General features: G+C 36.5%; 1 protein-coding gene and 1 pseudogene across 4 annotated transcripts in view; both read right to left on the bottom strand.

The window, feature by feature from the left end:
- GFPT1 (glutamine--fructose-6-phosphate transaminase 1) overlaps positions 1-13103 on the bottom strand; it is a 71817-nt gene that overhangs the window by 37257 nt on the left and 21457 nt on the right. For 2 of the 4 annotated variants that reach the window (XM_059943147.1, XM_059943149.1), the window contains exons 4-9: positions 12613-12738; positions 6590-6648; positions 5120-5254; positions 3662-3723; positions 2354-2433; positions 2101-2154 (exon numbers count right to left, since the gene is read on the bottom strand). In XM_059943147.1, coding sequence (XP_059799130.1) covers positions 2101-2154; positions 2354-2433; positions 3662-3723; positions 5120-5254; positions 6590-6648; positions 12613-12738 — 516 coding nt within the window. The remainder of the gene's footprint in view (positions 1-2100; positions 2155-2353; positions 2434-3661; positions 3724-5119; positions 5255-6589; positions 6649-12612; positions 12739-13103) is intronic. The other 2 variants (XM_059943148.1, XM_059943150.1) reach the window with 1 other exon arrangement.
- LOC132376949 (protein FAM104A-like) lies at positions 10609-11649 on the bottom strand (annotated as a pseudogene).

Below are 13103 nucleotides of genomic sequence, written 5' to 3'. Positions count from 1 at the left end.
AAAATACTATTAATTGAAGGCTATATAAATGTCACAGAGACAAAAAAGCACCTTTCTCTAAGATCAGGACATAGTAGACCTTGTAACCAATGGATACAATGGCCAGAGGATACCATAAATATACTTGTAAAAACTCATATTGTGTCCATCCTCTAAAATGCATGTCTATAAAAACTTGATAGTAATTGTTCTCAGTAACATACATTCAAAGTTCTCCACAACTCATGATTATTTGGTGTGTTTTAGGCATGGAAGCAAAATAGCTCTTTCCACCCAAATTCAATAGCAGGAAAGATACCACACTTTAAAAAACAAGTATAAGATGACATCCCAGAGAAGATAACACTATAAAAAGATAAAACAGATCAGTGTTTGCCAGGGGCTGGGTATGGGGACAAGGGTTGACTACAGAGGGTCAGCTGAGGGAAATTTTTAGGGGATAAATTATTCTTTATCTTGATTGTGGAGGTGATTATACAACTCTATGCGCTTGACAGAACTCATGAAATTGTACATCAAAAAGAGTGAACTTTACTGTATGTAAAAAGGTGAATTAAAAAATAGGCAAAGGGATAGGCCAGCACCTACATTTTAAAATTTTTAAATACAACTAGCTTTGGTTATAAAATGTCCTACTGGGGTTGAGTTTCACCATATTCTTTCTACAAATATTGGTTATTTCCTTCTTCAAGTAACAGGGTATATTTAAATACAATATTCAGAAGAATTGAAGGTATCACTGCCTATTTAAATGAAAAGAATATTACCACTTGACATCTATATGACTGTTACAATCTGTAAAATGTCTTCCCATCTATTGTTTATCTCCTCTGATTTGACTTAAGTGAAAATGATTATTATCATCCTGCTTTATTTGGTCAGTAGTTATACCTGGAGAAAATAGCAAATGTTTGAAAGCCAGTCCAGTGTTTTCCCCTTTATACAGCCTCTTCAATAAGAGGCTGTACTTTTTAAACTAAACTCTGCTGAGCCATACATTATCTACCTACTAGGAGCTAGAGAAATCAGGGTTACTAAAACACAACCCCTCATCTCAAAAAGATGTCTCACGATAAATTTTTCTTCCAACTTCTTAAGACCTTAGCCAATGTTTTTCCATTGCTTCTAAAAGCAGCCTAAGACACTGTACAAGGTAACACATCACATAAGTAATATATACACAAGCAGAATTATTAACAGAAATCTGGAACTCTGGATCCAAAATTTATACTGGTAAGCTATTTTTTTTTCTGAAAAGAGAGGGAGGGGAGGAGGAAAATAAGTTCTAACATCTCAGGACTGAAGGTTATTTAAGGAAATAACTTTCTGCTCTAGGTAAAACAGTGAAAGCAGCCACTATCTAAAGATGAATAGGTTTAGAGTACTTTGCTAAATCTTTTTCAAAAAACCAAGAATTATGCATTAATAATATGGGTTTCAATTTCCTGAATTTACCATTCCCTGTGTCTTTTACAGAGAGAGCTTTTAGTAAAAAAGTAAACAAAAATAACACACCATTTTTTGTCTAATTATATCAATAAAATGATCCAGTTTGTACAGCTAAAAAGATAAACTTCAAATGTAAATTTTAAAAAAACTCCAAATTCAAACAAAGCCAGTCAAGGTATCAAATGTAAAAATATAAACGTAAAATGTCATGCATAAAACAAAATCCATTTGAACATATTTCAGTTAAAAATTAGGCTAAATTATTCAAATAACTACCACAGAGGTCAATCTACAATAGCCTAGCACGCAAACACAATGCTCTTTTCCTAATCTCAGCATCTTATTTATAATAATGTATCCTACATGATTTTAATTTAAAACAAAGGAAAAAACTTTAAAATTTCAACTATTTCCTCAAATCTCAGAGATCTTAAAGAAACAAATTATTAAAAGCAGTTTTCTAAATGCCAAAAGCAGACAGACAAAGTACACTCCACAAATTAGAAAAATAATGTCAAAATATGTTTCCCCATAAAATAAGCCTATTTTTAGAGGCCCAGCACATTCACTCACTCCAAGAACAAAGAATTAGTAAAGAATGAACAAAAGAGGATAAGATTCCTCCCCATCCATGCAGAGTGCATTTCCCACCTCTTTCTCCCTGTGATCCCCACCATGTGAATTTTGATCCAATCTGAGTCCTAGCTAAGGATATACAACAGAAAAAAATTCTACTCGTCAGAGAAATCACAAAAACAAATTCTTTTCATATCTAGACAGAACTATATATATAAGTGGATCTGACCAAAGGGGCATTTAATCAATTTAAGGAAAACAATCCTTTATAACTACTGCACTCAATTTATACATTTTTCCCATGGCATGATGTAGGAATAGTTTTTACCTGTTCTGTAGAGGATTGGAATATGATCAGTAGATAGTTTATGTTCACTTCGTACACCAATCAACAGAGGGCTACCTCTTCTGTTAGTACAAAATTAAACAGAATTAAACCATTTTTATAAGTAATGCACTAATGTTTAAACTCTCTCTCCAAGTTCAACTTCAGATATAACAAAAGAACAACATAAACAGAGTTTTTAAAAAATATTCAGAAGTCAGCCAACTATGACCCACAGGCCAGGTTTGTCTATTTTTACTGGAACACAGCCATGCCCTTTCCTCTACACATTTTCTACAACTGCTTTCACACTACGACACCAAAACTAAGTGGTTGCCACAGAGGCAACATGGCCCAGAAAGCCTAAAATATTTACTATCTGGCCTGTTACAGAAAAAGTTTGCAGACCCCTGTTCTATAATGATGCATTAGAAAGCTTTCTCCTTTTTAATGTAAAATGGAACCTCTCTTTTGATGTGTGAACAATATATGAACATTAGTCCCCTTGACTTCATTTTAAAGACAGCTCTCTCTTACCAACTCTTAGGGTTCCACACTGTTCTAAAAAGGACTTCATGATTAGGCTTGAATATCCCAGCAAAAGTAGTAATGGTACAATTATCTAGGACTCTGTCTAGAATATATAGTTCTGAAAAATATGGATATTTTACAAAATATTCAACATCCAAATTCACAAAGTAACAATGGTGCCCCACTACAAACAAAAGGCCAATTATAAATGCCAAAATGTTTTTGCTTTGTCAAGGGATTCTGTTACACGGAATAGTGGTAAAACAACAGACAAGAAGGGCATATGAAAATTAATACAGCCGACCTCCCATATGCATGGGTTCCACATCTGCAGATTCAATCAACTGCAGACTGAAAATATTCGGGGAAAAAAAATTCCAGAAAGTTCCAAAAAGCAAAACTTGAATTTGCCACACACTGGCAACTATTTACACACTAGCATTTGCGTTGTATTTACAACTATGTATGTAACATTTACATTACATTAGGGTATGTAAGTAATCTAGAGATGATTTAAAGTGTACAGGAGTATGTATCTAGGTTATACGCAAACACTACACCATTTTATATAGGGGACTTGCACATCCATGGATTTTGGTATTCACGGGAGTTCCTGGAACCAATCCCCCATGGATACCAAGGGATGACTCACACAGATATCTCTAAAAAAGGACAGAGCCGTTATGGTGAAGGGCCATTCATAGTGTACAGGGAATAAGCTTATAATTCTAAAGTTTCAAAATACATATAATTATTAGTCATTATTAAATTTATATATACCTTGTGCCTACTGCTTGGCCAGGAAAATGAACACTTTTAAATACAAGTGCAAAAGCACCTTCCTATAGAGGGAAAAAAAATGTATTAGCAATATAAATTATAATCAATTATCAAGTGTGAAATGCCTAAAATATACTGGCTTCAGCACAGAAATGTTTTGTTCACACAGCTACTCTTTTGCACTAGTTTATAAATGAGTCTAAATTTTAGGTAGACACTTACTCCTGAGCTTTGATGAATCCACGATCCACTTTTTAACCAAGTCCACTCTTGAAATAGGCTCAGTAGATAATAGCTCCTAAACAGACCATTTTAAAAGACACCTTTGTACACGCTACCAATACTTCTCAATAGGTACATCATATCTCCCATACTATGCATTAGTAAGGGAAGGGCAGAATCAGAAAAGATCCCAAGCTCCATATCCAAAACCCATTCTCTGGCCCAGTAATTTTATACCACTGTTAACTTCCATTCTTTTTGTCCTTGATATTGGAGACATAAATATACACAATCACAATTATTAACATGCACACCATACTGCCCCCTCAACCCAAACTCCTCAGGGACAGGGCCTAAGGAAATCAAGAATGAATAAAGGAGGAACATAAGGTAGGAGAAGGAACAGAAAAAACTGGGTTATATGAGTAGAAACAAGAAAAGGCTGGGAAGGCACACTACTCTGCCTTGAGTAAAGAGAAGGAACAGTTCTCTATCTTCTCTACCTTCCTGACTCCTTTTGCAGCAGACATCATAAGATTTGGGTGGAGATGGGAGGTAAGGGTTGGACCTTCATAGAGAAGTATAGGGCTTTTAAATGGGAAAGCCAGTTATGAGTGGGATTGGGGCGGGGGTGGAAGTCACTATGTATTTGGACCTTTGTGTATCTTCGATATCTTTAATCTTTAATTAGGACAACTGGGATGAGATCAAAAACACCACTTTTCTCTCGGGTTGGGAAATAATTTTCTGTAGAGGTACAGGGCCAAGGAAAAGTCCCCATAAGGAAAAATGAGTTGACTACTGGCTTAGAGACATGCAGACATTATCCCAGAATAAAGAGTGTGTATTTCACCGAAGCTACCCTTTGCTAAGTTATTGACTAGAGGAACACTTGAATGAGCAGGAAGCATGAAAGTGATGAATCCCCAGCTGTGTGTACTGTGTACATGTTTGTGTGTGGTGTGTATGGGGGGTTTGTGTGTGTGTATGCATAGTCTTTGGACAAACTGCTTTTGGATTATTTTTAGTTCCCATGACACTAAACTACAGTGAAAGAAGTAAAATCATTAAAACAACAGTCTCTCAAAATTATTCAAGTTGAATAGTTATATACATGGGAAATAAAAGCAAAATATACTTAAGAAATTAGCATAATTCCTACTTATCGAAGTTATTTTTAAGCGTTTATTGTGATTAGTGTTGGCAATAATTATCTTTAAAAGTGTGGTTTAATACCAATTGTTGGATGACTCTCTCCACCAAGGTAGTAAAACTTATATCTTGACTTTCCCGATTGTCATACATGTACTTAACAAGCTTGGCAATTGTCTCTGTGTCTGTTTCAGATTCAAAGTCATAGCCTTTGCTTTCCTGTAATTAGAAAGGAAAAAATTTTGACCCATTCAAGGAAATATTCATAATATCTAAATCCTTTCTACACAATTTTTCCTCAAAAATCTCATTATTCAACTTCTAGTCTTTTTTTGACCACCACACCCTGATTACCCACTCTTTAAAATTAAGGTCACCATCTAATTACGGTGAACCCAAAATAGTGAGGTATTCTCTGTGACCAAACATACTTATAATTATATAAATCTATATGTCATATATGAATTAAATACATTTTAAAATAATTAAAATATAATGAAATATATAACATTCACAAACCACTAATTCCATTATGAATTATTCCTTCTTTTTTTTAAATAAATTTATTTATTTTTGGCTGTGTTGGGCCTTCGTTGTTGCTGCACGGGCTTTCTTTAGTTGGGTCGAGTGGGGGCTACCCTTTGTTGCGATGTACGGGCTTCTCATTGTGGCGGCTTCTCTTGTTGCGGAGCACGGGCTTCTCCTTGCGGTGGCTTCTCTTGTTGTGGAGCGTGGGCTCTAGGCGCGTGGGCTTCAGTAGTTGTGGCACACGGGCTCAGTAGTTGTGGCTCACAGGCTCTAGAGCACAGGCTCAGTAGTTGTGGCGCACAGGCTTAGCTGCTCTGCGGCATGTGGGATCTTCCCAGACCAGGGCTCGAACCCATGTCCCCTGCATTGGCAGGCGGATTCTTAACTACTTTGCCACCAGGGAAGCCCATGATTCTTTCTTTAATGATGATATTTCACTGTCCAATACAATGGCCATTAGCTATATGTGGCTATTTAAATTTAAAGTGAAATAAAATTTCAAATTTAGTTCCTCACTCATCCTACCTCAACAGCCACATGTGGACAGTGGCTACCATATTGGGACAATACATGTATAGAAAGTTTCCATCACTGCAGAATGCTGAACTGGACAGCTCTGAGAAGTCACTCATGAAGTCATCATCATTACCATTACTACACAGTACACAGCTATTTAGGGCATGGAGCCTTCATTCAATCTGTCTTGAGTCTTCTAACACCCTAGAATCTTTTAAAAATGACACGGTCTCTCACAATGCAAAGACATCCCCCCAAATTCCAATTTTATTTAAGCTTTTGGGTCATTTATAATCAAGCCAAATAATTATTTTCTTTTCATATAAGAAACAAAAAAGTTCTACTGTCAACAAAGAAAAGTCCAATAAACCACCATATCCTTGTAACTGTCTTAGGAATTATTTGATCACATCAAGATAGGATTTACTGTACATCCCAACAAACAACCTCAATCCTCTCATTAGAAGTATTCTTCAAAGACTGGTAGTCTTTTTAGGCCACTTTACTTACCAAAAACTTTTTCAAGTCTTTGTAGTTGGTGATGATTCCATTGTGAATAACAATAAATTCTAAAAGAGATAAAAGTATTGATGACCAAAAAATTATAGGTCTAATAAACACTATAAATTGCCATTACTATTAAGAGATTTTTCTCAAGTCAAAAAATTTGTTACATGCTATACTTTCAGGTGTAATCAAGTATTATCCACTTTTCATCATCAGATTATCCTCAGGTAGATCAGCAGCACAGTTCACATGTAGAAGCACACAGTGCTAAGAGGTGGGTATAGTGGGTTAATATAATAAACTGGAGTCTAGAGACATCAACTTCAGTTGTGGCTAAACTACCAGTCCAGTGCCACCATGTAAAAGAAGCAGGTTCCCTGGGCCAGTTTCCTCATTTGCAAAATGAAAGGGTTGAACTAAATAACTATTATTCTCACTTCTTTGTTCATTCATTCTTATGCATACAACATTCCTAAGTTTAAAGAGAAAGGCTTCATCCAATTTACACTAAATGAGTTTAAAACCTAAGTTAAAGAATTGAGAAAAAACGGACAGTTACTCAGTTCTGTAGTTTAATTTACTTATCTGAGGTCCAGAAAATTCCCAGAATGTCAGATAAACTAAAATTAAAGCAGCATTTCAAGATCAAATACAGATGACAGTGGGATAGTTTTCATCTTTTTTTGATTAAATAACTTTCAAAAACGTAAGAATGTGCAATCAGGAGTTGACAATATTATTTGTAGCCACTGACAGTGTATGTAAAGTAAAGGCAACTAATGTGGATTTCTTATTTAAAGTTCACATAAATCAGGAGAGAAATTACCACTAAATTCAATTTTATATCAAATTATCAAAAATTTTTTAATATACTTAAAGATCTGACATTAAATGAGCTTGAACTGAACACGTTCATTACAAACCAAACGTTAAACACTTCACGAGATTTCTAAGAAAGAAAAGATACCACAAAATGATACTACAAAAATAAATCTTAAAATTTTAATGCTAGAACACAGAGAATCATAAATAGCTGATATAAAGCCTTAAAGCCAAATTCTCAAAATGTAACATATAGTTTTTCAGAAATCTTTTATAAAGACCTTGTCAGTATTAAAAGTTTGAGTAGTTAACATTCTAATCCAATAATTATGTGAAGCATGAAAAACCTAAAAAGGTAGCTACTGAATTAAACTACAAAATCTTACCTCAAAGGGATATATATACACACATACATACATATATACGCTTATGTATATATTCACTTATTTTTTAAAATTATGGAAGAATAGACTCAAAAATTTTGTTAAATGTTTATATACAGGAAGAGATGGAATAAGGAAGAGGAAATAAGATAGAAGCTAGACTTATTTTAGTATGCCTTTTTTATAGGTATGACCTCAGAACTATGCAAATATTTTAGATAGTTTTAAATAAAAATTATTTTTTAAAGAATATCAATTCCTAAAACTCAAAATAAAATATATTAACATAATGCTATACCCAGCTAGTAGAACAATTACATACAGAAGGATTATTCCAAGTGACTCCAAAACATAGTAATTTGATTATACATCCCTAGAGAGATATACCCTAAGGACAAAAAAAAATAAACAAAAAACAGTCAACATACTGTTATGGTAGTGTTGACATTATGATTCCATTGTACATGTATCATCTGATAGATCAAATAAGTATGTTGCTGGTGTTAAGAACTAAGTTTTTAAGTGTGACTGAAAAGAAATACATAAATCAATGAGGTTAAGTAAAAACCTTACAGACCTGGATTTGAATTGAAGGTGTTAGTGTAAAATTATGTTGTGTTTTCTCTTTAAATTTATACATGCACATACACAGAGGTATATATATTTCCTAGCTCTGCCCACTGAAAAGGCCTAGGTACAATGAGCACTTCTAAGACCTGGTTTATAGTCTTTTTTTTTTTTTGGCAGCACAATATAGAAGTACATGGTGTTACTAGCTTGAGCTAACAGAAGTTTTAAAAGATGACCATTTACTATCAAGTAGCCTCATAACAGAAATGTATCTGAAGCTGCCAAGGCCGTAGAAAATATGCAGGAGGGGATGGAGATTATTCTTGTGTTCAACAGGGTAAAAGAGTTAATTGCTAGCCCAGCACTATAACTGTACTTATTTGGGAAAAAACTGTTTTGTTTCAGTGATGGTTTCATCTTCCATTTCTTTCAGCTGGGTGGGAAATAAAAGGAACGTGCTTTCTTGAGTTTTACATGTTCTTGTTTTTTTTTTTTTTTAAAGACTTCTTTTTTTTAAATTAATTAATTTATTTTTATATTTAATTTTGGCTGCGTTGGGTCTTCGTTTCTCTGCGAGGGCTTTCTCTAGTTGCGGCAAGCGGGGGCCACTCTTCATCGCGATGCACGGGCCTCTCACTACCGCGGCCTCTCTTGTTGCGGAGCACAGGCTCCAGACGCGCAGGCTCAGTAGTTGTGGCTCGCGGGCTTAGTTGCTCCGCGGCATGTGGGATCTTCCCAGACCAGGGCTCGAACCCGTGTCCCCTGCATTGGCAGGCAGATTCTCAACCACTGCGCCACCAGGGAAGCCCCATGTTCTTGTTAATACACGTTTTGTTTCAGCAGGCTGCCATCCATTAAGCCTGCAGGAGTCCTCCTGGGTATTTCTGAATTGTGTTGTGTACATGTGTGCCTGAGAGCTTGTCTTCTTACAGCATTTAGTTGCTGTTTGCCTTTTTGTTGGATAAAATATTAGCAATGTATCCTTTCCATATTCCCTGCCATAAAACCTATTATGATCCAAAATCCTCATCAAACATCTGGTTTTAGAACTTGGGAGATGGTAGTAAAAAAAAAAATTCTTGGACAAACCATCCCCTCCGTAAGCATGGGCCTATGCTGAAACTTTCCCTCACAACTCTACATTTCTACTTCAAGTAACTGACCTTTCAACTCTACCCATTTAGAGGAACAAACCATGGAAAGGAGGTACATATGTTTGCCCTCTTCCTATAGGCCTCATCTTCAAATTTTAGTTCTGTCACATAAGAAAATCTCATCCTGTCCCGTGTCCTTGTCTAATCTTGACAAAGAGGAAAGTTCCTTCTAGAGCTATCCATGCTCCTCAGACCTGCTGTGTGCGCTGTGCGGACTCCCAGTGAAGTGGAGGGTGAGAGCAGGCAGTAGACTCTAAGGCACTTTCCTCCACATAGAATGGCAAGTTGTCCCTCCCCGCACTCTCCCAAGAAGATGACCTGATGCATCCTTGCTCCGTGTTCACACGGCTTGCCACTGCGGCAGAAGACTCATCTATGCCTTCGTTATTCAAACTTGGGTGGCTCTCTAGCATGACTAAATAACACGGGAACAATCCATCTCTAAATAAATACTACTGTGCTGTTTCTTCTAGAGGTGCCTCTGCTGATGTATTTCTAAGCCACACCAGTCTTTCCAGTTTCAGTGGTGGAATGTGGCCCCCTACTTACTGTTGGGGGTTACTTTAAGCATAAAGTAAATCCTTCTCCAACAGTTTCAAAATACTTGTCACTTCAGACATCAGTTCAGAGAGCTTACACTTTGTCAGCCTTCACCTGCTCCTTAATTCTCGACACTACGAGGTGGAGTTATCAATGAGATCACGTAAGCTACTGCTGGAAAAGTTTGTAAGACAAAAAGTCGTCACATGTTTCTTGACTCATAACTGAGCAATGTTTTCTAAGTCTGAGATATAGGCTTTGGAGGAGTAATGGTAACAAGTTATCTGAGCATCCAAGAGTCTGAAAGACCTCTCTGGAAATATAAATATATAACAAAGAGAGAAGACAGTTATCAGGGAGGATGCTTACTTACACAGTGTAACTTGGATCTGATTGTTCTCCTGGCACAAAGGAGCAAGTACTTTCAACAGGACATCTACATACTAAGAGGTGGTATGGCAATTAATTTCAGGGCAAAACTGAATCAAGCATTCTATATTTTGGAAAAAAACTTCGGTTTTTTCATGGAAACTAGATACTCTTCTCTAGTTTATTGAATTTTAAAATTTGAAGATTCTGCATTTTTAAAAGGCCTTTTTACATAAAGTAGAATCTCTAATTGACAGATCTAGAAATCAATCTGAATTGGACAAACTATGGATTCAACATGCAGATGAGATATCCTCCTACGGTTACCCTGATGCAGATTTGATACCCACCCTCCAAAGAATCCTATAAAAAAACAGCTTCAAAACCCCTTTTTAATCACAATAGTGCAGCAAAACCAGAAGTAAACAACTGCCTGTTAACCTGTTATTTCAAATATCGACTGAAAAGCCAACAGGCATTTTTTTGTGCAACTTTTTAAAACACTGTTAAGTTGAAATATCAAATCTGCACAGCACTGTCCCTTCACAGAAGGCAAGAAACTGCCAGCACGTCATGTGGGAGGCCGTCCTTGGTGCTGTCGGCTATGAAAGTGGGCCTCCTTCAGGATCTGGCTGATGTGCAAGCAAGGGCCTTGGCACAAATGCAGACCGCCTGGCACGGGCGGCGGGTGCTGGCGCTGGACCCGGCGACGAGGTGCTTTAAGCCACTTCCTGGCCCACCGGCCCTGGCTATTAATGCTGCTGCCGCTGCTGCTGCTTCCACCCCTATCACTGCTTGAAGACTCTGTGTCCCAGCAATCGTGAAAGACAGGCTTTCTACTATTCCTTTTGGTCTGGGGGGGGGAAGATGGTGGTCTTCTTCATCGCCACTCCTTCTTTTCCTGGGGCGGAGGCGCTGGCTCACGGCAGCTGATGGAGGGGAGCAACGAGGCGCCACAAGAGGAGAGAACAGAGGGTGTTGTGTTTCGGTGGCCGCCACGCCCACCCCCTCAAGCCTTGGCTCCGTGGTACCCACCGCTACTTCCAGCATCTGTTCCGGGCCCCCCATGTTGCAGCCACCATGGCACCCAGGTTTATAGTCTTTAATTATCGTTTCTACTGAAAGGAACTAGGACTCCTTAGAGAAATGGCTGATTCCAGGTTTGGGGCAGGATTAGATAAACCTGTAACATCTTGAACTACCAGAAAATAACAAAGACTACTGAGCCTACTTGGGTCACATGAAAAGGACTCAGGAGTCAACCTGAATAAACTCCCAATGACTAAAGATGGGAAGTTTTGTGCATCCATATAGATAATTACTTCAGTGTTTTGAAACAAATGAAATATTTTAAATCCATGAATTTATAACAATACAGTAATAATAAAAAGGAACTCTGTTCACCTTAGAACATTAGAACCGCTTCATTTGAAAAATGGTAAATAAAGGGGAAAAAAATCAAACATTTATCCTGCCTTTCCTATACAATCTATACATCAGGATAATCAAGTGGTTAATATGGAGAAGTTTCTCTTTATAGAAGTATTTTAGATAATAAATGACGAAGGAAAGATTGTATTAGACTATCACCATTTTATAACCCCTAAAGAAATAATTAATATTGGCAATGATTATCAATGACCTAACACAAAAAGAAAAACATCCAAACACTACAGGTACAAACAAATACCATACCAATTTATAACAAATAGAAGGGACAGAGAATCATGTTAAATGACACCACAGGATGCATGCCATTAGCAAGATCTAGACTGTAGGAAACTCTACAGGACAAACAATAGAGTAAACTGCAAGGAAGAAAGGAGAGAAAAGGAAAAGTCTCTTAGGAGACTTAGGAGATAAATCAATCTACTAAGTCCTTACCTTTTAGAGATACACACTTACATAATTACTAATTAAATGCTATGATATCTAGTTATCTGTGATATATCTATCTATATGATATCTATTGGCTTCCAAAATAATCTGGGTGGGGTACAGAAAAATATAACTGATTATGTATTGATAAATGTTAAAGCTGGGTGATGGATATATCAGGTTCTGTATACTCTCTACATCTGAATATGCTTGAAATTTTCCATATTAAAATAATGAAAACAGAGTTTTCATTCTTCTCCTATTATTGGCCCTCTACAAACACTCCAGAGCATGTACAGTCTGTCCATACCATTATTTTTATCAGAGCGCTGGGGATGGCTATTGACAGGATTGGGTTCGCCATGTGTTGCCCAACGGGTATGAGCTATTCCAAGGTGTACATCAAATTCTATATCCAAATCCATATCTTGTTGTTCTGAGGAAGATAAAATAAAAAATTTCAATATTAAATCATGCTGTAGAGATAATGTTATAAGCTAAAGTTAAATGTAATTATTACAGTTCTGCTCACCTGGAATATATAATTATTGAAACTGAAGATCAGGCATATTCAAAACAGTAATTAAAAGACTTAACAGGAGTTAATACAGCTGAAATATTTAGGGCAAATGGTTCCAATAACAACCAAAATAATGTATACAAAGAGACAAAGCAAATGTGACAAAATGCTAACAACTGGTAAAACTAGATTAAGTATATGGATGATTAATGTACTATTCTTTCAACTTTTCTGGAGGCTTGAAAATTTTCAAACTTATGGTCAAAAAGAGTTAAGGTGAT

This window comes from Balaenoptera ricei, chromosome 13 (genome assembly GCF_028023285.1).
Source record: "Balaenoptera ricei isolate mBalRic1 chromosome 13, mBalRic1.hap2, whole genome shotgun sequence".
Taxonomy (NCBI): Eukaryota; Metazoa; Chordata; class Mammalia; order Artiodactyla; family Balaenopteridae; genus Balaenoptera; species Balaenoptera ricei.
This window is presented reverse-complemented; position numbering and strand designations above follow the sequence as displayed.